The following is a 24702-nucleotide window of genomic DNA, read 5'->3' on the forward strand; positions in this document are numbered from 1 at the left end:
CCTCCCCTCCCTCCTTTCCCCTCCCTCCCTCCCCCTCCTCCCTTCCCCTCCCCCTTCCTCCCCCCCCCCTCGTCCGTCCTCCTCCCTCCCTCCCGTCCTCGTTCTCCTTCTCGTCCTTCTGCTAAGCTCACGTCAATTTCTTGCCTCTCAGGAGCGACGAGCTGGGCGAGGCCCAAGAGGAGGTGGTGAGGGAGACGCGAGGGGGGAGGAGCAGCGAGTACAGCAGGGAGACTGCGTTACAGGACGACGATATCTACATTGTCATGTACAGGGGACAGCAGCATCTGGCCCTCAAAGTCTATCAGCTTCTTCTTCTGCCGACCGTTCAGTGCCAACTCAACTCCTCCCCGTCCTCTTCACCTTGGCGGCCTTGAGCGTTCCCACGAGAGCCTCGAAGATGTTGGAGCAGCGATCGTCATGGATCAGAGCCCCGAACTTGCACACGAGCTTCCCGTCTGCTCCTCTAGCGCAGGCGTGATCAGCTCTCTACCCTCGCAACATGCAAGAGAGCCAACCTGCTCCCCAGCCTCTCCATCTCTTCCAAGAGGAGTTTCACCTTGAGGCATCAAAACAACATCATTCCGTGCGTCAGCCTCGAAGGTTCTTGAGCGAAACCTCCTCAAGTTGCCACCTGCTCATCCAATCCTTCCAACCTTCGACAAGTTTCTTTCTCCTCTCTTCCTCCTTACATCCTACCTCGTGTCCATTCGAGATGGTTGCGCCTTTGCTATGTACATTTCATCATTTTCATCTCGTCCATGAGTTCTGACCAAGCATCCCCTCCTACCCTCTCCCAAGTTTTCCACTCCTCTCATCCCTCTTCTATCTTTTCACTCCAGACATCCCTCCCTCCTTCCTCCTCCATCGCGTTTCTCCTGCATATTCTCTCCTCTATGATCGCTACTGTACTCCTGCCTCCCTCCTGCCTGCTCCTCCCTCCTCCCTCCTTCCTCCGTCCTTCCTGCTTCCTGATTCCTGATTCTTCCTTCCTCCTTCCTCCTTCCTCTTTCCTCCTTCCTCCTTCCTGCCTGCTCCCCCTGCCCCCTCACCTCATGATCCACAGTGGCTTGATCCGCCATGATGCCAGCAACTACAACCCACCCTATCTTCCTACTAGTACCCCCACCCTCCCATTTCCCTTCTCTAAACCCTCCTGTATACCCCCATGCCGAGCGCTATAACCCACCCCACTCCACCATTCTCTTAATTCGACAAGTATGTCTCCCTACCCCCTCATAATTACCCCACCTACTGATCAACTTTCAGGAATAAACCTCTCTGATACACCCCACCCCCTATTTACCCTTTGAATACCCCATATTGAGCCGAACTTTTGTCCGACCTCGTTCGAACTGAACTACCCCCACCCTCTATTACAACAATATCCTTGTAAGACCAGCACCCCTACCCACAAAATTTGACCCCTACCCTCATTTGACCTTTGCCTGGGAACCACCCCACGAACATTTAACCCCATCCTTTCCCCGAAGGAAGCACTCAAAAGTAGGGGTCCACATTTAAATTGTTTTTGGGGCCTCGGATTTTGAATTCGAAGCCCATGGCGACGCTACACGCCTTGATGGCGCGACATGTTCACAGCTCCATCCTCCTCCATCCTCCTCCTCCTCCTCTATCCTCCTGCCTCCTCCTCCTCCTCCTCCTCTATCCTCCTGCCTCCTGCCTCCTCCTTCCTCTCCTGCCTTCTGCTCTCCCCGTATCTCACTCTCCCCAAATCCTAGCCTGCACTTCTTTGTTGTAGTGTTCGGTTCCTGCCTCAAGTAGCATACTGAGGACTCTAGGTCTAGAGCAAGGTCCATCCTGCCTTCATCAACATTGCCATGACCAGCGCAACCCTCCCCCATCTTTCAGCTTCACTGCTGAGATCCTTGTTTCAATGGCTTTTCGACAGGAGGTTGGCGGCCGCTGACTGTCTTCTTCACTCACAGATTCGAACCAAGTGTTACCCTGAAGATTGATCCTCTGTTTCACAACACAAAGCAAGAGCCATCACTTCACGTGCCATGCAATCTGGCATGTACATCAAGGGGCATCTTGTTCAGCAGAGCCTCCAGCATGATGATTCGGTGGGTTGAGGAATGAAAGTCGGTGAAGCTGAAGATGCATCAGGACGACGATGAGGAGATGATGTTCAATGGCCGAAAGTCGAGCAAGAGAACAAAGCAAACCACAGTGAAGGGTCCTTGGGGAAAGGACGAAGACGACGTTGTGATCAGACTGGTATATTCCTGCATTCCTCTGCTTTGGAGCGTTTCTGGTTGAAATTTCGCACAGGTGGGACAATATGGACCGAAGAGATGGTCCCTGATAGCCTCCAACCTCCCTGGAAGTGCGTGATGCTACTTCCAACCTTCGCCACAGCCTGATGGTCGCCTGCAGGGACTGGGAAGCAGTGCCGAGAGCGATGGCACAACCAGCTCGATCCCAACATCAAGAGGGAGGAGTGGACGGAGGAGGAGGATCGCATCCTTATCGACGCGCACAAGAAGGCAAGCTCTCTCCTCGCCGTCCTCGGCTCTCTTCCCCTCACCATGGCGGCAGTTTGGGAACCATTGGGTCGGGATCAGCAAGCTGCTCCCTGGACGTACCGACAACGCGATCAAGAACCGCTGGAACTCTACGATGAGTAAGATGAACTTGCTGTGCTGTTGCTGCTCCTCTCACTCAGGACAGAAAAACGAGCGATGCCATCCCCCGTCTCCAAGAAGCTCACACCCAGCAGCACGGTCAAAGAGACTGCAAGTCTGAGGCAAGGACCATCAGAGAAGGTGAAAGATCATCTCCTCCTCCTCCTCCTCCTCCTCATGGACTCATCACAGGCTCTGACATCATCCTCTTCCAAGCCTTCATTACAGCCGGAGGTTGTCCGACAGATTCCTCGTGGCACGGCGCCTAACTTCGTGCTTTGCAGAAGAGCTCTTCCCAGCAGAAGCGCTCTAGATCAGAGGCAGTCGTCTTGACCAGTTACCCTCCTGGTAATCAATGAGTCTCCAGCAGCCACCCGAGCTGATGTCACTTGACAGTCAAGTCGAGAAGACTCGGGGACTCACAAGTTGAAACCTTGAACAGCTTCGGAAGGTTCACGAAAGATCCTCTTTCCCCGCCTGGTAACCCTCCCTTGCCTTCTCCTCCCCCCCCACACCTCGCCGTTGCTTCTCCTCCCCTTGCCTCCTCGCTCTAGCTCAGTGGTACCTCAGGATTCAAGGACTCGGAACTCTCGGACGTCTCGATGGTCGAAGGGTCAGTCCCCTCGCCCTCCTCCTCCACCTCTGATCGGGCTGGCAGGACCCCCGAATCCAGCCACAACGATTCTCTCCTCTCACACAACGCAACCCTCCTGGACTGTCACTCTTCTCACTTCGCTCGGACTCCTGTGCACTCCTCTTCCAGAAAGGTAACTGCCTCCCTCCCTTCCCCTGCAGCACTTGGATGAAGTTTCACCTTGCTTTCAGCTGCATGCTCCCGACTCGGACTTGAGGAGCAGCAAGAATCTCCTCAGCGCCATCTCTTCCCCCAGCAGGCAAGGTTCCCTTGCTCAGCCTCCTTGAAGTGAGGAGAGGACAGGAGCTTGATCGACGGCAAAGATGAGTTCTGCTGCTCAGTTGGAAACATGGACTCCTCGCTTCCCATGATGGCCTTAGGTGAGTGGGAGAGCAGGAAAGTGAAGGGGGAAGGAATGCCTCTCATGCTTCTCCAGGCCTCACTCCCAGCAGCTTCTCTCCCTCCACCTTCCTCTCCTCCCCGGGCAACGTCAACGTAACTCTCTGATGCTCGAGAGACGTTGTTGGCTGATGAGGTCGCTCAGATGTCATCGTTGAAGCGATCATCGCTGACGGGGGGAAGGGGGAAGCCGCTGCTCTCTCCTCCTCTCGACCTCAAGGAGGTCCGACGACCCATCAACTTCTCTTCTCCCCTCCAGGGGTTCGAGGAAGGCGCCACCTCCCGATCTGTAAAGATGGAGCCGCTGGTGAGGGAGAAGCGGGTAAGGGCGAGGCTGACGGGTCGACAGGCTCCCCTGGACTTCAACAAGCTCCAGGACGCAGCCCTGACAGACCTGAACCTCTGATCTGGGGCGACGTCCAGCAAACGAGTCGCGTTTTTTTCCCCCTAAGCGAAAGATTTGAATGGTTACTTGAATAATGTTATTAAAAGACACTGCGCAAAGTCGCGATAACTCTCTCCTCCTCCATCTACCCCTCCCTCTCCCCCTTCATCTACCCCTCCTTCACTCTCACTCCTCAGACCCGTGGATCAATACTTGAAGCTCCTCGCCATCCTTCACAATACCCTGCCATGCCCGTCAGCTCCTAACCACCTCATCCTCATCCTCCTCCTCACCTTCTCCCGGCCGTTGGCATTCAGCATGTGCGGGTGGGCGTGAGTGTTGTGCTCCTTCGCCTTCTTCTTGTGTGTTGCATGCATGGCGATCGACCCGAAGACGAGCACCAGACCCAGGCAATGAGCAGCAGTGAAAGGCTTCGGGAAGATCATGTAGGACAACAACAAACTTGAGAACTTGCGGATGAAGGAGGTGAGAACCGCTGTCACAGCAGAAAACTCTCCTGCGACTTTCAACAGCATCACCGTGCCGATCATGTTGAACAATCCCCAAGCTATCTCACAGACGAAGACAGCTTTGTTGTTGAAGCACTCCAAAATTCCTTCTTGTAGTTCACCCGTTATAGCAGTGAAGATGATGATACAGAATGCAGAGAAGATGGATTGAACGAACATGAGCTCATACTCGTCACAAACATTGCTCTTCTGCACCTTCTCCTGTAAATTCCCCAAGACTGAATCGAAGCAAAGCGCTAGCAGCAGCAGGAGAAGCCCGATGATTGTTTGCAAGTTGGTTTCCAAGATTGACGATGGCCCGCCGACAAAGTCAGCTCCCGCAAACAGAATCATTCCCAGCACTAGTCCCCCCGCGACCATATACTCGAAGAACGAGTAGGTCTTCCCTAAGATGAAGGAGCTGCCTATCATGACGGCGACCAACTTGCAAGACTTGAAGACAATCTGAGTTGGAATGGAGACAAAGGCCAAGGCAAGCTTCGAAACTCCGTTGCTGCACGCATACGCCAGACACAACCAGAACATCACTACCCTGATGGATTTATCTTGTAGCGCTTCGCAGACTGGAAACCTGAGGCCTTTGCTCCCGCCTTCGTTCGACACTTTGTAAAGTACATAAAGGAAGGAGTAGAGGAGACACATGATCATGACCATGAAGAAGGCATGCTTAAAGTGATATTGCTTAAAGAGAACCTACGGCACAGGTTGAGCAAAACACATGAGATCTGAGGATGAGGTTACCTCTTCAAGGTAACTGGTGGCTGTATGAGATCCAATGACTAATGTGCATATCCAGAACAGTCGTAGCTCCTTCATGTATGCAACTCCTGCAAGCTTGATGAGATGACAGTTTTCCATGGGGAGACGTCAACGTTACCTCTTAAATATCTTGTGCCATTTGCGGGATTCTTCTGACACATCACACGAAAACTAACAGATTTGATCCTGCACACGTTCAGAACACATCATCAAGATAATCCAAGACGAGCTACCTTGCTTCAGCTTTCTTGAATTACAATCGCATGTTGCGCGTCAAGTATTGAAGGTTTATGATTGGATCCTGTACCAGCAGTTAGAAATATGTACACGAGTGCGAAACTTTGTCAACTTTTCAACATTTTCTCACACAGCCACTATCGTTAAGTCCTAAGTTGGCTACACACAGAAGACAAGTGGTGTCTAACATACAAGATATGCACAGGGTTTGATTCCGATCAGAAACCCTTATGCCAGATCATTTCCGAGTAACTTCCCATCTCGTGGGAAGATATCACTGAAACTGTTTTTCCAACCGTCTGTGAGAATATCTCTGTTTCCTGCTACTCTCAGGCTCACAATCGTTTTTCAACAATACTTGCTCTATCCGAAAATGTTTTTTCTCAAAAGTGGCCTAAACTCTCGTTTGCAGTGCTTCACCTACACCTTCCATATCTAAGAGCAACTCCGAAATTCGAAATCATACGAGATTCCTTTCTGCCATCCGCTCCTTGACCTCATCTGCCTTGGGCATCATGTTGTCCCCTCCATCTCATCTCTTCTCCGATGTTCTTCACTCCCTCCTTCTCCTCCTTGTCCTCGCTTCCTACTCGCATGCTCCTTGTGCTCTGTGCATGATGCTGGGAGCTCCATACAGGGAACGGGCTAGGGTGGGGTGAGCCCGATGAACGGTGTAGGGTGGGTAGTAGAAGGGGCGTAGGGGGGTAGAGGGGGTCAGAGCTTAGTTAGAACTCGAATGGGGTAGGGGTGAATGCTCGGGTGGGTAGTGGAAAGTTCGAATGGAAGGAAGTAAGAGCATGTATGAAGCCCAAGAGAAGGGCATAAGCCTTTAATGATAATACCTCAATCGAAAAATATGATACCTATGGGGTATATCCTCTTCGTTCTGCATTGCTGATAAGGAGGGGTGATGGACTTCTAGGGCAGGACTGGTTGGGGGCGGGCAGGGTAGGGGTGCAGGAGCCGAAGAGATTGATGGGAAGAGGTGAATACATATGCATTATTTACTAGTGCCTTAATTGAAGAAAGTGACATCTATGTATGTATGAATCTTCGTAACTCAGACTGATGCGATGGGGGTAGTTAACGAGGGGTCACGGGTCCTCGGATCCATTCCATGGGTGGGGTACAGCTACAGCTGGGGAGCGCAAGAGTAGGGGGTGGTAAGCTTGCTCAGGTGGACGGGGTGGATGAGGACTTTCGAAACTTATCAGGAACATAGTTGATAGGGGGGGTGGGGTTGGCGAGAGTGGTACTGTCAGGGAAGTGTAGGGGTCTTGCGAGGGTGGGGTGGTTTATATAGGGGTGGTATTGAGATTGACACGACTGAAGGGGGGTACGGTAGGTTATCAGCGCAGCCGTTGGATGTCGAAGAGTTGTTAGACACAGAGGGTGGCCTGTTGTGGGTGGGGTGGTATTGAAATGGTACGGGTGCTTGACTCATGCAGTGGCAACTTCCAACTGGGGGTGTCTTAGAATACGTGGTGGGTGATTCAAGTACCGGTGCATAGAGATATGTACCCTACCTATGAACTAAATTATCTTGACGAATCAAGGGTACTACAGAGAAGGACGGGGTAGTGCGTAAAACTTTAGCAGAAACAGATGGTGGGTGCTTTCACTCATCTACGTAGGGTCCTTCAAAAGGGGGTGGGGGTCCACGTGCACCCAAGCAAGTCGCCAATGGCATGCTAGCAGTATAGTGCCCGTTTGGGGACAAAGTAGTAGGTGGGGTGGGAAAAAATATGTTCAGAAGAATTCCCGGTGAAATGAGGGGGTGGGGGTAGTCCAGAGCACCAATTGATTCCGAATGGTGACTTCTTGAGGCGATTGAGATTTTGGTTGGGTGGGTCATTCATCAGACCTTCACGGTGGGGTAGTATAGGTATATATCACCCCTTACTTTCATGGCATAAATGGGGGCTATAATACATAAATAACGGGTGGTGTGGATATTGACCCAAAACAGGGGGTAGGGTTATGGGTCGTTCTCGTGGGAGATTTCAAGTTCGTTTTCTGATCGTTTTCAGTCAAGGGTGAGTGGTGGATGAGGGTGATGATAAAGTATATGAGGGCGATGACACCTATTATGAGGGTGATGATATAAAATATGAGGGGGATGAGTTGAATGGGGATGAGGGCATACGCTGGTTTTCGGAAGGGTGGGGGTGATCGTATCACCGGTACTTTTATGAGAAAATTTGCTAAAAATTAGGGGTATACATAAGATAAGGGGGGGTCTTGTGACCTGGGTAGGACAGATCGGCGAAGAGACATGGCGCGAGGTGGAGGAGCGAAAGGGTCGGCGATTGCGATGGCCGTGGGGTGTGCGACGGCCTTCCTTCTGCTGTATGCCGGATGGATCAAGCGCGATGAGCGAGTGGTATATTATGCGTGACCGCATCTTTCCTCATCCCTCCCTCCTTCCAGCTCCTGATGCATCGCAAGTTTTGATTTGGCTCACTCTGTTGCTGCAGGAGGGTCTCCAGGCTCGATACGAGTGGATGCAGGTGGAATGCAGTCTAGAATTATGGATGTTGAATGACATGGTTGAGCACCACAGGGGCTGAGGAGACATCCAGCATATGTCAGACAACAGATGATGAGATTGCAACCGGCTGTGTATGTGGATCGATGGACCAAGATGCAGGCAGCCGACCTCCTGGGGAAGAATGAAATCCTCGCAGCAAGGGACTCAGGAGTTCCTACCTGCTACCCTGACATTGTCGTTGACAAATCTGGAAAGTTGGCGAGAATGGTAATTGGAGGTGCCGCCCGCTTGTTGTAGCTGACGGAATCTTTGCTAGGCGCCTCAGTCGATTCTCAGGGCAATCCAGAAACCAGCGTTCAACGTTGTCCCCAGGTCGAGGTCACAAATGCTAGCCTGTCTCTGCGACTCCTGCGATCCCAAGGCCGGATTCCCTCCAGGTACCCGGTGCTTGACGCATGCTTGACATGCTGAGGTCCGTGATAGTTTGCAACAACTGCACCTGCGAAGAGACCGTGGACAAGAATCCGGATGAGGTCTTCATGCTTGGGCACGCAAAGGCATGTCCCGAGAAGGGCTGCCAGAGCATCAAGGTTGCGCTCAACTGGCCGGCAAGGCTCGTCTCCTGACCCTCGTTGCAGAACGAGACTACTCCCAATGCCCTGCTGGACTTCCCCGAGTGCCAGGCAAGTCGCTGACGTTTGAAAAGAGTTGAGTTTGCTGACCCTGGTGCTCCACAGACGTGGGCTTGCTTCAACAAGGATGGATGGTTCTGCTCCTGCACTTGCCCTGGACAAGGCTGTCCGTAGCGACATCTAACTTCAGCGCTTTACTTCACATCTGCGGCTGATTGTAGCGATTCTACCGATGCCAAGTGGATCTGCACGAGGAGAATTCTTGATTGGGGACTCATGTATGAATAAAGGAGGGAGATTTTGACTGCTCCTGCTGTTGGTTCAGGCACGCAGGTAAACAAAGTCAAAGTGCGATGTGACATGGACTTTATTTGGGCTATCGGGGAAAGAATTCCACAGGATCGGAGCCAAGCATCTTCTCTTCAAACTTTGAGCCCTGCAAGTCGGTCACGCGAGCTTGCAACGGAGGGGGCAGGTCACCGACAGCACCACATGGATGACCGGGTAGCCGGGAACTACGTGCCCCTCGGCCTGCAGAAACTCTCGCAACGTCCATCCCATGTCGATCCTGCATGGCAAATCAGCACCACCTCCAGCAGACGTCGAGCTGAACTGACAACCTCTGCCACGTCGGCTGGTGCCTGCGCCCAGTGACAGGGTCCGTCAACCACTCGCTCTTGCCTCCTTTCATGAGGGGGACCTGGCGGAGGGTCAGGCAGGAAGCAACTTAAGGCAAGGGGGCACATACCTGATGAGCGATGAAGTAGAGGCTCACTGTGGATCGCCAGTACCTGTGTTCGGGGTCCCAGTAAGGAGGGGATGGGCAGTCCAAGACGGGCTCGAGTATCTCGTCCAAGGTAGCTGCCTCCGAGCACTGCCTCGTGGTCAGTCAAGTTGCGGCCCGGGGACAGGGGAGGCACTTGTCGGAGGAAGTCGGTGCATCGTGACTCTTCGTAGACGAGCAAGAGCGGCCAGCAAAGTTCCTCCCCGATGACATTCACGTCGATCAGCTACAGCACAGGGTCACTTCATCCTGTGGCGGTACAAGTTGAAAGCCAAACCTCCCGCTGAAGAAACTCGGGGTAGATGCAGGGGCCCAGCAGAATTCCTCGGACATGGATCCCCCTCCTAACGCCCACTCTCTCTCTCAGCTTCGACTTGTGCTCGAGCTTCTTGATCTGCCAGCAGCCCATGAGCACAAGGCCGCGTGACGACGATGATCACCGTCTCTTGTCGAGAGAAAGTTTCTTGCTGCTGATTGGCCTCTTGAAGTATGTCAGGAATATGCTTGGTAAAAATGACGTCGGTGGATTGCGAATCTTTCATCCTGCAGGCATACCATCACATCTCAAGCTCCGATGTAAGCTCTCGCACACACCCATGATCGCATGCGATCTCTACTGCCAGGTTGCAGTAGAAGACAGCACTTGCAAATCTACGTGGAGTGAGTTCAGACTCTCAACTCCTGCTCCGTCCTTAGCTCTCACCTCTGGAGACCGAGACTCGCCCTAGCTGCTCTTACGCACGACTTCACCGAGAGCTTGACAAGCGTTTGTGTTTCAGTTCGGTTGAGATGGACGGCTCGTCGAGCAAGCAGGTGGGTCATTGGGAACATGTGCTTGGAATTCTCAGCTCCTCGTCTTCCTGTACGGGACTGAACGGCGTTGGCGACATACGCTTCAAACATGGAGAGCGTTGCGTTGCAGTCTCTTATCACATGGCCTAGGTTGCCTCGCTGGAGGTGGCACATGGCTCTGTTGGAGAAACAAGCAGCTCTGAAAGTCGTGTCATCGTATCACCTTCATGGATGGACGAGGAAGCAGTCACCTCAACATCACGTCGGAGCAATTCTTGCACAAGGCTGTGGTATAATGTTGAGCTGCAGCCACGTAGAATTTGGAGCTGTTCTCATTTCCTTGCTCTGCCCGACGCAGAGCGTAAGTTTGACAACAGGGGGGGACGTTGTAGGATCGACTTCACCTTTCAACTCACGAGCAGAGCTTACTGCTTTGTTTCCCATTACTTTGTGATACTCTGCAGCTTGGTCCGCATCCTCCTCCCCTTCCATGATGGCATTTATCCACTCATCACGGGCTTGTTCAGCTTCGGCCTCCGTCAATCCTTCCATGAACAGCGGGTCGTGACCCTCATCGACAAATCGCTTGCTCCAGACAAACTCCTGAAACCTCTTCCGCTCCTCCATCGTTCGGTTCCCTGAGCCTCCGCCTCCTCTGAGCATAACACGAGGGCACGCCGTTCCTTGGAGCGATCTGCCCTGCCCTGGCTTGCATGCATGCTGTATTCCCCCCAAGGTTGGAGAGGTAAGGAGGAACAAGAAGCTCGCAATGGCAATGCAGTTCATCGTCGGCCCCTCAGACCAGCAGCTCCTCCCAGCGCCCTCGCTCGGTCTATCATTCCCCTCCTGCTCCGCCGCTGTCCTCCTCTCCTCCTCCTTCACCCTTCCGATGCGCCTCCATCTCTATACTGCAAGCACTACTACATTGGCCATTGGGAATGAGGGGGATGATTGTATCCATGGGAATATGAGGGGGATGAGCCTGCGGCACGGTGGTCGTGACTCAGTGACTGGCAGAGTCAGTCACTCAGTGGTTCAGTGGGCAATATCAGGGCCTTGTGTTGCGGAACTACGGTGCCAGTGACTGAGCCGGGCCAGTGAGTCACGCGGCCAACTTGGCAACACCGTGACGGTGACCGGCCGGGCCGCTATGCCAGTCAGGCTGAGGCGGACACGACGATCAAAACTTTGACAGATCGGCAGTTATTAATGCATGTGAGACAGAGGGAGAGGGAGAGGGAGAGGGAGAGGGAGAGGGAGAGGGAGAGGGAGAGGGAGAGGGAGAGGGAGAGGGAGAGGGAGAGGATGATGGGAGGTCCATGCAATGTAATCCTGATTTTGGCATCAATCAGGTCAGATGTGAATTTGTTGAGAAGCGAGAACGATGATCTCCGGAGAACCTGCCAAGTCCTCCTGCAGACACAGGAGATGCAGGTAGATTGTGCGAACCTGCATGGCAGCGTTCTGAGATGGGCACCTGAAGATCAAGGCGATCGCGGAGCAGCAGAGGACGTGCAACCATCTGCACGAGAAGAACAGGAAGGGTCCTTGTGCCGCTTCCCTCCTCCTCTCATGATGCATCTCCAGAGATCTGTGCGAGAAGCTCGAAAAAGTGCTCAAGAAGAGCGAAGCGAGCGAGCGAGAGCTCAACCTGCTCTACTCTCTCAGAGTCAAGGACGAGGAGCGACGCGAGAGGCTTCGGTGAGCGGCAGGGACCTTTGGCATGCCCGGGTTGACCTGCGAGTTCAGCGCATGGCGGATCAGACAAGCCGACCAAAGATGCCGTCGAAGCCATAAGCGTCGGCTTGCGTCAGTTGTCAGCCACTGGAGATTTCTGGTCGACACTCGAAGTTGGTTGACGAGACATCTGCTGAGAACACATGCAGACAACAACAGTCTCTTCTCACCAGCATCGGCAAGTCAGGAAGGCCTTCAGCGAATGGTCTTTGAACGTCAATTGCCACAAGCAACTTCGAAGGTGCCTGAAGGCTCTGATCTGATTGTTCTCTAAACTTCAATGGACTTCTCTATCCCTCTTCTCCCTCTTCCCTCCTGTCTTTCGCCCCCTCCTCCCCTCCTCTTCTCTGCTGCTTCACTTTGTGATGTTCCGTGCAGATCCATCAGGCTGCGATCTCTCAGTCTGATCTTTGGCGAATGGCAAAAGTTGCCGAACGAGATGAAAGAGAGGAGGAGGAGGAACCTGTCAGCCGCTCTTCGAGCATGGCAGATGTACGTTCATGCTCGAGGCTTGGCGCCCGTCTGACCCGCTCTTGTTGCAGCCTCCTAGGGCAGGTCATGATGGCGAGAGTGCAAGGGGGGGAAGTTGACGATTCGTCGTCACGCAGACAAGGGAGGAGCACAGGGCCAACGTCTCATGCCTGAAGCTGCACTTCATGCAGTGGACGAAGGCAACGCTGATGAGGAGGATGCTGAGGAGGAGGAGGAGAGTGTGTCGTCCATCCTGTCAAGCTTCTTACCTTGCAGCAGGTGGAGGATGCAAGAACGTGGGCAAGTCGGCAGCCTGTGCAGGTCAGCCCTGACTTCCCCTCCCTCGTGACCTCCAGCCTCAGGATCTACTTCCGGACGTGGAGGACAAACGCGGACAAGTGTCGGAGGCTCGTGGCCTACGTTGACAAGCGGGCGGTCAAGATGTTTGACAGGAGGAGAGTGTGAGTGAACTCAAGGAGCTGACGTGCCCGCCGTTGACGTCTTGTCAGCTCCCGCCACGTCTTGAGATGGCGATGCTTCGCCTTCAGTGCTCGGAATCCTTTCTCCTCCCAGCGCGTCCCCTTCCTCACTTGGCTTGGAGTGCGCAATAGGTACCTGCACCTCCTCCTGCTCCTCGTGTCCTTGGGCCCCCTCGGGGAGGCGATGGGTGGGGGGAAGGAAGCAATGGCTGAGGAGAGGCAACAGGTACGAGAGGGCGAGCAGGGCGCTTGCTCGAGCCACACGAGGCAGCAGGTGAGTTGAGTTTACACGGTTCATCCCATGACAATAGAGCAGCGGCGGCGGCGGTGCTGACAAGGAGGAGGACGCTTCTAGCAAGCGACTTTGTTCGACTCGCTTCTCCCTGCACCTCAGCGGATCCCCCAAGGTGACGTCACCCTACAACAAGATGTCCCAGACATCCTCGCGATGATGATCTGCCTGCTCGCACTGGAGCTGAAGCTGGAGCTGGTGGTCTTCCCTGCTCGTCGTCTCCCATAGCCCGTCTATCGCTTCGGAGGAGGAGGAATCGGCTTGTTTGGCTTCGCTGCATCAGCATGAGGAGAAGGGGCGAGCTCAACAGGAAGAGCTCACGGGGACTCGACGTGAGAGGAAGCTCAGGGGGTTTGTAGTTGGGCTTCTCCGGGGGTCCCGCTGGTCGGGTTAAAGATGGCGGAGGGCACGGAGGGAGAGGAGGATGTGGAGCCGGTGGCACTGTTGTCTGCTGGGCGGGGGGCGAGGGACGAGAGGGAGGAGCGGGGAGCTGAGAGGGAGGGTCAGCGGTGACGACGGACGGAACTCCTTTCAAGTTTCACCTGAGGTGGACGAGAGTTGCTGGCTGCCTCCAACAGCGGCCGCTGCTCGCCGGCATAGTGTACATGGTCGGGTTGAGCTGGGGGGTCGGCAGGAGGTTTGGTCTCCTTCCTCGCCTGATCTTGTTGGAAAAGATTCATATTCTTCTCGATCTGCTTCTGAACAAGCTCGTGATTCCCTCCACTCTTCCTTCTGTGTGCGGCCCCTTCCGTCGCCTCTGGCCCCGCCACAAGAGGAGGGGAGGAGCTCCTTGCGAGCTGTGCTTCCTGCATAGCACTAGCAGCGAGTGAGGTTGAGTCAGAGTAGGAGGGTCAGGGTTCAGGCGAGATGGAGGGCGGAGAACGACGAGGAAAGAGAGGAAGAGGAGGTGAACAAGGTGGACAAACGTACGGCAAAGCGACGGCGGACCCCAAGTGGATGATAGAGAGAGGTTCAGGGTTGCTGACCGGCAGCTGCGGCTCAGGCGCTTTCCCCCGCAAGAAGTTGAGGATCTAGATTCAGCGTCAGGAGGCTCGGCCATGCAGGAGCAGCGGTATCTGCTTCGAGAGATACCTGCCCCATCTTTCCTGGCTCTGGTTTCCTTTCAGGGGAGGGACGGCGTGGGGATCTTCGCTTGATGTCCTCCTCCCACTGCCTTTGCGCCTCCACAATCCTTGCTTCCACGTCCTCCAAGCTCTGAGCCCTCGGAATGTTCGAGCTCGATGACTGATCGGACACGCAGCCCTCCGACTGCTCCTCCCTCAGCAGCGTCTGAGCCATGGAAGCAGCGTGCGCTGCATGCAGGTCTGCTGGCTCCCCTTGACGGAGGGCAGGAGGGCGAGCAGGAGGAGGAGGAGCCCATAGCTCCTCGTCAGCCTCCAGGGCTTCAACGTAGGAGGAAGGAAAGTATCCCTCCTCCCCATCTTCGGACCTGCCATAACACCATCCGTCCTCGTTTGCTTCCTGCAAGCAATTCAGCAACCCTTGCAGGAGCCCCGCAGCCTCTCACCTGAAGCACGCTCACGACGTCCCCCTCCTCCAGCTGCAGCTGATTCTCCCCCCCCGCAAAGTCGCACCAGGCTCGCACTCGGAACAGGACGATCGTCTCCTCCTCCGAGAGAGTGTTGTTGAACAGTTCACCCGACGCGGTGTGCTCCTCGTAGTCCTCGTCGGAGCTCGTCGCTCCCTCGCTGCTGCTTCCGTTGCTCCTCGTTTCCGCACCATCCAGCCCCTGCCCCATCATGCTCTCATCCACAGACGAGGACGTCCAGGTCCTCGGAGTCGACAGCTCTCCCGAGCCTGCTCGCTTGCACTTGGCACCATTGCACCGGCAGTGGAGGAGGATGGACTGGCAGGAGCTGCAGACCTCATACTGGTTCGCGATGAGCCCGAGGCCTCGGACGTGTTCCCTGCTCTCCACGATCTCAACCCCGTTCAGCTCCTCCTTGTTCCGCTCCCTCAGCTGATACTCCTTGATGACGAGTTGCTTGTCAGGCTGCTTCTTAAAGTTGATGTATCCCTGGCTGTTGTAAAGCTTGTTGGCCTTGATCCACGACAGGTATTGGAACTCGGACTTCCTGTTGTACTCCTTCCCATACATGCACCGATGGCAGACCCTCACCTTCCCCACCTTCTCGTCCAGCTTCTGCGACTGTTTGAGCAGGCTCCTGTGCCATTCGATCAGGTCCTCGTTATGTACAGTAATGATGCGAAGGGCGAAAGGGAGGAAATTCCCCTGGTGGCCACACCCGTTCTCCTCCATGGAGAGCGAGCACCTGCCGCAGATGTACAACCCACACTTACGGCAGTTGAAGCGCTTCTTGCTGATGCTGCCGAATCGGGACGAGCAAATCTGACAGGCTTTGGTCACGGTGCCATAGACAGGCGCTGCAATCCCCATCATAGAGAACTGCTCCGCCTCCCGCAGGGCCTCCTTCATGTCGTTGAACCACCCTGTCTTCTCCTCCTCGGTGGAAGCACGCACCTTGAAGGACTTCTGAGACGTGAAAACCTCCCAGGACAGAGGGCTCTCGGCTGGGTTTGATATCTCCTCGACTTTGATCATCCTCCCTCCATGGATGAGCTTGTTCTTGACCTCCATGCCGTACCGATTCCCAATGTCGAACTTCCTCTTCAACTTCATCTGCTTCAGCACTCCCAACTGCACCTCTTGGGCATAGATCAGCGCGTCGTTGAACAGGTAGAAGTAGTATTCCTTGGGCTCCTTGGTCGTGATTCTGGTGAGCTTCCCTTCCCTGATGATCTTCCTCTCAGGATCCACCAGGTCGATCCCAGGGAAATTCTTCTGAATCGAGCGCAGCTTCTCCGTGTTCTCCCGTCGGCGAGTTGCTTCGTTGCACTGGTCGGCCTGCTCTGAGATCAAGTTCAACGCTCTTCGCAGGTCCTCGTAATCTTCGGCGTCCTCAGGGGTGTACTTCAAGATCTCCTCCAGCAGCAGCTTGTACCTTGGGATCCGCTGGACAGGCATGATGAGGTAGGAGTCAAGGGACAGCACGGAGGACTCGTGATTCATCTGAGCCTTCTCAAGAAACAGCGCAAACTCCTTCACCTTCTCCTTGCTCTCGAAGTAGCACTGTGATGCCCGCTCGTAGTGACTGACATACCTCTGGTACAACTTGAGCAGTGGCGCGATGTTGTACATGATGTCTCCCACCTTTGGCACCTCCTCTGCGCGTGTGCTCTTGATCCTTCGGTCAAGCGCTACCCGCAGCTGGTCCGCTATCACAAAGAGGTCTTCTGCATTCCCAAAGATCGTATCGATCAAGGTCTCCTGCAGTATGGGCGAGAGCTTGTACTGTGCATTTCGCAGTGGTGTGAAGTAGACCTCCAGCATGGTCTTGAGAGATCTTGTGTAGCTAATCTCTGTGTTCAAGAGCTCTAGAATCGGATTTTTGGCTTTGAAGGACATCGAAAGCCTACTTGCTTGCTATCCCTTGCATGGATCGAACAAAGACACAAGTCGTCCTTGTTGTTGCTGCACAGTGTCCTGCTCACAATTCTGCTCCCACAAGTCGGTGGTCAGCCATCGGTCGCGTCGTCTTCAACAGTGAAAACTCTGGAGCACCCATGGCTGGGAGTATGACTGCACTCCAGCGATAGGAGAGCAGAGCAAACCAGAGTAGAGCACGAGCCACCAGAGCACAGGGACACAGCAGCAGGTGTGTTGGTACCTGATAGATAATCGTGACAACAGGCTTGGTAGGGCTACTACCAGCTGTTACTACGGCAATCGAAGAGCCGGTACCACGATGCCGGCAGCCAGTACTAATTTATATTATTTTAAGTTTAATTTTATTTTAGTTCTTGATGGTACAATTTCTAATATTATAAAATAGTTTTTTAAATATTAGTAGAAACATTTCGGGAGGAAGATTACAGGCGAGTTGGAGTAACTAAAATATTCAATAATTTTCAAAATTATGTAAGTACTACTTTAAATTGATAAAATTCTCAAAACCTTCATATGTAAACCAATGCAGTACTGCGTGCTGTTGGGAATGGAAACTACAGTACAAATCATTACAATTACTTCTACGACCATCCTTCCTGACTGAGCCGCACCGGCGCCGGGGCCCCCGTTCAGTCAGAACTTTCCGGAGTCCGCGGCGCTGACTCTTCCGAGTCCGGCTATGGCCGAGTGACTCCTCCGAGCGTACCGGAGGCTCGGAGGCTGAGGCTAGGGCCCGGCCGGGCGGGGCCTAGTACCGCCGGGTCCCCCGGGCCCATCATCGGACTGAGGTACGGTAGTACCAGTCCGATGATCCGATGTGTGACGTGACGGTGCGCACGGCGCGCAGTGCGGCCGGTGACCCGGGCGGCCTCTGAGCCAGCCTGAGCCTCGGAGTCCGACTAGAGCCTCGCCCGGCCACTGCCGGCCGTCGGGTCGGACCGTGCCGGGGCCCGGCCCGGGCCCGTCGGCCCGGCGCGCGCCGCCGCCGCCGCGAGTCAGGCTGAATGATAACTTGAAGCTTCAATGCTTATCAAGTTCTGTCGGCCCAATTATCTACCCCTGATAATTGAGTTGTAAGGAGGGGTAGTCTGATGTTCCTCTACCCACCATTGCACTACCCACACCCTACCATGTCCCCATCTCGTATATCCCTACCCACCCTATTACGATTACTGACCTTGATCCAGGATGTCTCACCCCTCCTACGAGGGGTACCTTGTGGGAAAGGGGGGGTCAGGGGGTTCATTGGACGAGGACGGAAAGTGGGACTGTACGGGTGTTGTCAGTATGTTGAAGAGGTAGGGGTACTGCATGGGAAGAAGGGAGGGGTACATGAAAGATTAGGGGTAGGCATGAGAAGGGTGGGTAGCATAACTGCATCATTGGTAGGGTCCTTGTCCTAAGAGGATCAAGCTTTTTGGAGGACATAGGAAATCGTAGGCTGATATGACATCTGCTACCAATATGTTATACGTTCACAATTCATCCCACAGTGGGTGGGGTATGTGGAGGTTGGGGTGGGTGGGTCGATTGGTGGGTGGGTGAATGGAAAAGGTGGGTGGTGATTGGGGGCTCGTTGATGTATAGTAGGGTAGGGTTGGAGGAGAGGCGGGAAGGATCAGCAGCATGCAGGGAGCAGGAGGAAAGCGAAGGGTCGCCTACTTCTACGATGGTGAGAGCGATGTTCGAAGAGGACAATGAGACGATAGAGATCAAAAGATGGCATGCCTACCCTCGGCACCTGTTGGGATGTATCTTACATGGCATTGTGTGCAAGATCCTTACAGTCCCCTTGTTTTGTTGCGGCCTGCCAATCCTAAATTCCAACTGTTTCCTGCCTTCTCCCTGCCACTCTCAGGGATGATCAGGGACCTCTTGTTGTTTCAATGTGTTCTCTATGTGAATTTCGTTCGGATTCTCGTGTTCCGCTGTCATCTTGCACCTCGTCCTGTCGGACAGATTGTCCTCGGTGTAAATGTTGGGATTCCGATTCTGCATCCCCGATCTGATGGCTCCATGACTCATCAATTTTTCTCAGCCGAAATCGGGAACTTTTACTATGGACCGGGGCATCCTATGAAGCCTCACAGTAAATTTTTCTTTCCTGCATCTGTCATGCTAATGGGATCCTTCTTAGGGATTCGAATGTGCCACAATCTCCTATTGAACTACCGTCTTTATGAAAAGATGGATGTCTTTGTATGAAAGATTGACTTCCTTACAATTGCCAGACTGACTGATGTGCTCACAGAGACCTCAACCCGCGACAGAGCGGGATATGACCAAGTTTCATGCTGGTATAGGGTTTCCTATCGCGACAGTTTAAGCTGAGCGCCTGAAAATAGATGATTACGTCCAATTCCTCAAGATGATTACTCCTCAAAATATGCATGACAACATAAAACAGCTACAGAGATGTAATTGTGCAATTTTTTTCTTCAAGCAGCACTAATACATTGTTTGCAGTTAATGTCGGTGAAGATTGTCCGGTGAGATTTGACAAATAGAACTTTGTTGGACGCAGGACGCAACATTCCTAATATTTTCATCAGGTTTTTGATGGATTGTACGACTTTTGTCAGTTGTCAGCTGGTGGGTCCATCGGCGGTGCAGTCAAATTGAACATGCAAAAGGCAGATATTGCAGTCAACTGGGCTGGAGGTAAGATACTTAATTTTTCGCCAATGTTCCCCCAAGTCAAGTGTCAAATTAGGGCTCCATCATGCCAAAAAGTGTGAAGCCAGTGGTTTCTGCTATGTCAACGATATTGTATTAGCAATCTTGGAGTTGTTGAAGGTATTCTTGTTTTTGTTGTCGTTGTTTGTCTTTTTGACATGAAAACAGGTTCATCAACGTGTGCTATACGTTGATATCGATATCCATCATGGAGATGGTGTCGAAGAAGCGTTCTACACTACAGATCGTGTCATGACGGGTATAACATCTGTCTTCTACTTCTCCATTTCTGTAACATTACAAATTCTTGTTAGTCTCCTTTCACAAGTACGGAGAGTATTTCCCTGGCACGGGAGATAGCAAAGACATTGGGGCAAAGGGAGGCAAATATTACAGTGTCAACTTTCCTTTGAGAGACGGAATTGATGACGAGACGTACAAATCGATCTTCGAGCCAGTAATGCGAAAGGTCATGGAGCAATACCAGGTAATGGCTGTCAGTCTATGTTCGGTTTTGAGTCTAAACTACTTCGCAGCCAGGAGCTGTTTTTCTGCAGTGTGGTGCCGACTCCCTTGTTGGAGACAGACTTGGAACATTCAACTTATCCATGTAATGAATTACTGACGTCCTATTCCCTCCTTCGCTCACTGCTTCCTTGCAGCAAAGGTCATGGAAGGTGTGTAGAGTTTATGAAGAGCTTTGGGAAGCCACTTCTAGTTGTTGGAGGAGGAGGTTGTAGCCTTTTGATGCCGAGATTTCATTGTAAGCTCGATCGCAGGTTACACAATTCGAAATGTGGCAAGGTGCTGGGCATACGAAACTGCTCTAGCCCTTGATGAACAGGTTGGATTGCATTGATCTTTGAGAGTGCGCTGACGCCCTGTGCTAATGCCCTGTCCTCCATTCCTTTCTTGTTTAGTTGCGCAACGAATTGCCATACAACGACTACTACGAATATTTTGCTCCCGATCACCATTTGCACATCTCACCTTCAAACATGGAGAATTTGAACTCGCCAGGTACGGGTCCATTTCCGTGGAATTTGAGTCTGAAATCTTCCAGATTACTTGAACAAGATCAAAGAAAGAATCTTTGAGAATTTGCGGCATGTCCCCCCTGCACCTGGCGTTCAGATCGGAGGTTCTGCTGAGACAGGTGAAACGAGCTGGGGCTATTGGTGTCCTTCTGATTTGATCTACAGCACCGCGAGATCCGATGATCGACGAAGATGACAAGGACGAAGACAAAGAGGATCCCGTGAGATTCTTTCTGCAGCCGAGAAAAGATGTGACGGTCGTCCCGCAGGATTCCAGGGCATCTCGTAATCCATTGAAACAGTCAGCAGAGCAATCTTCAGCAGAGACAGGTGATCGTCAAATCTACACCTTGGCATCTCCCCCATGCTCATAGCTTAATCAGGAGAGCCCAAGGAAAGAGATCGATCTTCTGGTCTCCCAGCTGCTGACTCCAAGGACACTGAGAAAGAAACCGCGAAGACAGAGAAGGCAGAAAATGCTGAGGACAAGAAGGAGGAGCCGAAAGAGGAGAAGAAAGAGGTCAAGCAAGAGGAAGAGAAAGAGGACAAGAAGGAGGAAGTGAAAGAAGTCAAAGAGGAGAAGAAGCAGGAGGAGGAAAAAGTCACCGAGGAAAAGACCGAGGAAAATGCGGAAGAAAACTCGACCCCAGCAGATAAGGAGAAGCAAGAGGAGAAGCCTGCCGCGGAGAACAAAGATGTCGACATGGATGGCAGTGCAACTCAAGGAGACAAGGAGAGCGAGACCAAGGCAGCAAACGAGGCAGACGAGAAAGGAAACGACAAGGAGAAGGAGGATCTGCGGAGTGAGGCCGAAGGGAAGGCAGAAGCGATGCAAACTGAGGCGCCTGCGGAGACTGTGGAGGCTGAAAAAGGTGAGGGATCAAACCTGATGAAGTTGGCTTGACTTCTGGTGGACTAGATGCTCCCAAGACTGAAACAGCTGAAAAGAAGCCTGTAGGGCTTTTCTTTTCTGCTTTCCTTCATGCCTGACCTTTACAATAGGATGAAAGTGACAAGGTGGAACCTGCTTCAGAACCGGCTGGAGGTTCGTGTGAGTATTATCAGGTCAGGAGGGCTAAAATTGCTGCAGGAGGTGACGTGGAGATGAAGGAATCATAGTCCTACGACTTGTGTGGTGTAACGGCACTTTTTGTTTTTCTCTTGGATGTTCTATCTTTGATTTGACATAAGATTGTTCTCTTACTTTGATTGTTATCACCTCGCCGCTGCTCCTTGCTCGACTCAGTGATTGCGCTCCTCCAGCTTCTCTCATGAAGGACTGCCTCTGATAAGACCCCTCGGCATCCTACTTGCAAGGCCAAACCAACACAGTTTAAACCAAACCAACACAGTTCAAACAGTTTAAACCAAACCAACACAGTTCAAACAGTTTAAACCAAACCAACACAGTTCAAACAGTTTAAATCAAACCAACACAGTTCAAACAGTTTAAATCAAACCAACACAGTTCAAACAGTTTAAATCAAACCAACACAGTTCAAACAGTTTAAATCAAACCAACACAGTTCAAACAGTTTAAATCAAACCAACACAGTTCAAACAGTTTAAATCAAACCAACACAGTTCAAACAGTTTAAATCAAACCAACACAGTTCAAACAGTTTAAACCACATCTCTCATGCCATCCCCCCACGCACTTTCTCCCTCTCCACCTCCCTCTGACTGCTCCCTTTCATCCTTGCGCCTCCCCCCTCCCCCCCCCTCCTCCTTCACCTGCTTTACCTCCTTCTCCTCTTCCTCGTCCTCGTCCTCGTCCTCGTCCTCGTCCTCGTCCTTCTCCTTCTCTTCGTCCTCTTCCTCGTCCTCGTCCTCTTCCTCGTTCTCGTCCTCTTCCTCGTCCTCGTCTGTTCTCTCTCCACATCTCGCATCCTTTGCCATAGTTTTCGCTTTTCGTACATGCACCCCTCCTTTTGCCTGGAACATATGGGGTAGTCCCTCTGGGGGGGTGAAAACCTGCAGATGACCAGCTGGAAAAATAATTATTCGGGCATATTTATGGGGTAGGGGTGGTGAATGGAGGGGTCAAATTGAGATTGGGGTATTGTGAACCATGCATAAAGAGGACCTATCACTTAGAAAATATAAGCTGAAATATGAAATCGTTGATGTTGAGTGGTATCTCCAGCAGTTCAGGGCACGATGAAGCCTTGCAAGGTAAGGGTAGGGTAGGGTGCAGGATACAGCGCGAAATGCTGGGCGGCAGGAGGGGAGGGGGATCGGAGGGGGCGGAAGGAGAGAGAGAAGGGGCAGTTGTACACAGAGGAGGAGGAGGAGAGGAGGAAGAAGATCAGCTTGATACAGCTAGCTCTGGGATTGCAGTGAGGGGATGGAGCGAGCACCTGGTGGGTTGGATGGCAAGCGAAGGGGATGTGAAAGCCCAGGAGGAGGAGGAGGAGGAGGAGAAGGAGGAGGGGGAGGGGAGGAGTGGCTCAATCAGGAGCATCGGTTCTGCATTTGCTCCTTTTGCTGGCAAACGCCGCAGGGTGGAGGAAAGTGGGCCCACGGAGGACGACCTTGCAGAGAGTAAGCGCAGAGCCGAACGCTGGTCTGATGTCAAGGTTGAAGGAGAAATGGCTCATGGCGGAAGAAAAGGGCCTCCAAGCCGAGATGTAGATGTTGAAGGGAACTTTGCTGGAGTGCTCATTGCGAAGTCAACAAGTCAACAGAGTGCGGCTGCACGAAGTGGAAGAGGGAATGTCAAGGTCCTTGTATCGGATGGGAGTGTGCAAGAAACGGCAGAGCAGTCGAGTATGTTTCATGGAATGAGAGCATGGGAAATAGAAGCAGGAGCAGTAGGAGCAGCTGGAGAAGGACGTGGTGGTGGTCGAGGAGGAGCCGCAGGGGAAAGAGCCGAAGAAATTCTTGAGGGACAGGGAAAAGTAGGAGGCAGGAAAAAAATCACAGATGAGCAAAAGCTGAAGCTTCGTCTACTCAAGAACAGACTGTCAGGTGAGCTTGTTGCCCCTCTGCGATGAAACGCTCAGAGTTCCTCGACCGCAGCCGAACGCTCCCGGAGGAAGCGCGAGCTGGCGACGATCTCAACGGAGATTGAGCTGCAGAAGTTGCGGAGAGAGAACGTGCTGCTCAAGGAGAAGATGAAGCTTGTCCAATCCTTCTCCTCCTACCAGGTCCAGCTGTGCCAGGCTATCAAGCAAGAGTTCTCCCAACATGAATGGCATGGCGAGCTGTCTGGGGAAAGCAGGTCAGAGCCATCGACAGCAAGCAGAACGGGCAGTGTTAAGGAGGACGAGGACGAGGACGAGGACGAGGACGAGGAGGCAGGGCAGAGGCAGGAGCCGGAGAAAATCCAGAGGTGCTACTTGAGCCTCCTCCAGCGCCTGGAGGGGATCATGGAGGAGGAGGAGCAGCGCTTTGTTCAGCTCTCGAACCGCGTGGAGGTGCTGGTCCTGCAGGACTCAGCCAAGTTGTCGGAGGCAGAGATCAGGATGCGGGAGGTGGAGCATGAGAAGATCGCCGCCATCTCCGCCCTCACCAGTGCGCGCGAGAGGTTCGCAGAGCGCGAGCGGGAGCTGCTCGGCCGCATCGCCATGCTCGAGGCAAGGTTGCACAGTGGCAGGGACGTCGACGGCCTCGTGCCCACCGCGTCCTCTGCCCGCGGGCCGTTCCCTTCGTCCTTGATCGTGGAGCAGCCGTCGGCAGAGCAGACGCTCCTCATCCGACCCCTGACGCTAACGTCACCCGCCACCCTCGATCTGGCGTCCAAGTTCGCCAACCAGGCGTCAGAGGTCCTGGACAACCAGTCGTTTCTGAAGTTTGTCAACATGCTCAAGGTGTTCAAGGAGGGAGGGCTGTCGCAGGAACAGCTGCTCAGCAAGGTGACGGAGCTCTTTTCCGGGCGGCAGGAAATGCTGCAGGACTTCCTCCGGTTCCTCGTGTGACCCTGGCGGGCCCGTGCTGGGAGCTGGACATGACGGGGGACTGCGAGGAGTGTAGTGTAGTGGAGAGGAGAGGGAGGAGAGGAGAGGAGAAGAAGAAGAGGAGAGAAGAGGAGAGGAGAGGAGGAGGAGGAAGACGAGGAAAAGGAGAAAGGTACATAAGTTCAACTTGGAAACGAAAAATCAAGAAGAACGATGGAAGCAGACACGTCGATGGTGAGCCCTCAAGGCACCATGAGGCCGTTAAGAGCATTCTCATACGGGGCGAGAGAATGGTCGCTGCCAGAAAATGAGAGAGGAGAGAGCAGAGAGAGC

General features: G+C 53.2%; 9 protein-coding genes across 9 annotated transcripts; 4 read left to right on the forward strand and 5 right to left on the reverse strand.

Moving 5' to 3' along the window:
* Positions 1–236: 236 nt before the first annotated feature.
* GUITHDRAFT_105523 (hypothetical protein) lies at positions 237–1079 on the reverse strand (the record flags this gene model as incomplete). The annotated part of the gene is made up of 4 exons (XM_005835822.1): positions 237–314; positions 361–463; positions 516–556; positions 1050–1079. The coding sequence occupies 4 exons, from the start codon at positions 1077–1079 to the stop codon at positions 237–239; spliced, it is 252 nt and encodes an 83-aa protein (XP_005835879.1).
* A 1066-nt stretch (positions 1080–2145) lies between these two features.
* Positions 2146–2766, forward strand: GUITHDRAFT_68537 (hypothetical protein; the record flags this gene model as incomplete). Its single annotated transcript, XM_005835823.1, has 4 exons — positions 2146–2238; positions 2293–2347; positions 2398–2525; positions 2560–2766. The coding sequence occupies 4 exons, from the start codon at positions 2146–2148 to the stop codon at positions 2764–2766; spliced, it is 483 nt and encodes a 160-aa protein (XP_005835880.1).
* A 1483-nt stretch (positions 2767–4249) lies between these two features.
* Positions 4250–5409, reverse strand: GUITHDRAFT_105525 (hypothetical protein; the record flags this gene model as incomplete). Its single annotated transcript, XM_005835824.1, has 3 exons — positions 4250–4306; positions 4357–5286; positions 5335–5409. 3 exons carry the CDS (start codon positions 5407–5409, stop codon positions 4250–4252), a joined length of 1062 nt encoding a protein of 353 aa, XP_005835881.1.
* Positions 5410–7903: 2494 nt separating this feature from the next.
* Positions 7904–8896, forward strand: GUITHDRAFT_105526 (hypothetical protein; the record flags this gene model as incomplete). Its single annotated transcript, XM_005835825.1, has 7 exons — positions 7904–7972; positions 8067–8099; positions 8153–8347; positions 8397–8517; positions 8564–8670; positions 8719–8756; positions 8818–8896. The coding sequence occupies 7 exons, from the start codon at positions 7904–7906 to the stop codon at positions 8894–8896; spliced, it is 642 nt and encodes a 213-aa protein (XP_005835882.1).
* Positions 8897–9088: 192 nt separating this feature from the next.
* Positions 9089–10915, reverse strand: GUITHDRAFT_105527 (hypothetical protein; the record flags this gene model as incomplete). Its single annotated transcript, XM_005835826.1, has 11 exons — positions 9089–9148; positions 9193–9280; positions 9333–9412; positions 9461–9586; positions 9633–9722; positions 9774–9890; positions 9937–10039; positions 10091–10147; positions 10200–10487; positions 10540–10633; positions 10693–10915. The coding sequence occupies 11 exons, from the start codon at positions 10913–10915 to the stop codon at positions 9089–9091; spliced, it is 1326 nt and encodes a 441-aa protein (XP_005835883.1).
* Positions 10916–16085: 5170 nt separating this feature from the next.
* GUITHDRAFT_68382 (hypothetical protein) lies at positions 16086–16448 on the reverse strand (the record flags this gene model as incomplete). The annotated part of the gene is made up of 1 exon (XM_005835827.1): positions 16086–16448. A coding segment is annotated over one exon (363 nt), but the record flags the coding sequence as incomplete, so codon positions are not given.
* A 1935-nt stretch (positions 16449–18383) lies between these two features.
* Positions 18384–20666, forward strand: GUITHDRAFT_68545 (hypothetical protein; the record flags this gene model as incomplete). The annotated part of the gene is made up of 15 exons (XM_005835828.1): positions 18384–18429; positions 18796–18846; positions 18895–18956; positions 19009–19054; positions 19103–19174; positions 19224–19246; positions 19310–19418; positions 19471–19553; positions 19602–19692; positions 19748–19920; positions 19970–20043; positions 20096–20169; positions 20213–20277; positions 20354–20453; positions 20497–20666. 15 exons carry the CDS (start codon positions 18384–18386, stop codon positions 20664–20666), a joined length of 1239 nt encoding a protein of 412 aa, XP_005835885.1.
* A 1441-nt stretch (positions 20667–22107) lies between these two features.
* Positions 22108–22369, reverse strand: GUITHDRAFT_105531 (hypothetical protein; the record flags this gene model as incomplete). The annotated part of the gene is made up of 2 exons (XM_005835829.1): positions 22108–22149; positions 22205–22369. The coding sequence occupies 2 exons, from the start codon at positions 22367–22369 to the stop codon at positions 22108–22110; spliced, it is 207 nt and encodes a 68-aa protein (XP_005835886.1).
* A 692-nt stretch (positions 22370–23061) lies between these two features.
* GUITHDRAFT_105532 (hypothetical protein) lies at positions 23062–24390 on the forward strand (the record flags this gene model as incomplete). The annotated part of the gene is made up of 2 exons (XM_005835830.1): positions 23062–23440; positions 23492–24390. The coding sequence occupies 2 exons, from the start codon at positions 23062–23064 to the stop codon at positions 24388–24390; spliced, it is 1278 nt and encodes a 425-aa protein (XP_005835887.1).
* Between the last annotated feature and the right edge of the window lie 312 nt (positions 24391–24702).

Source organism: Guillardia theta (genome assembly GCF_000315625.1).
Source record: "Guillardia theta CCMP2712 unplaced genomic scaffold GUITHscaffold_20, whole genome shotgun sequence".
NCBI lineage: Eukaryota > Cryptophyceae > Pyrenomonadales > Geminigeraceae > Guillardia > Guillardia theta.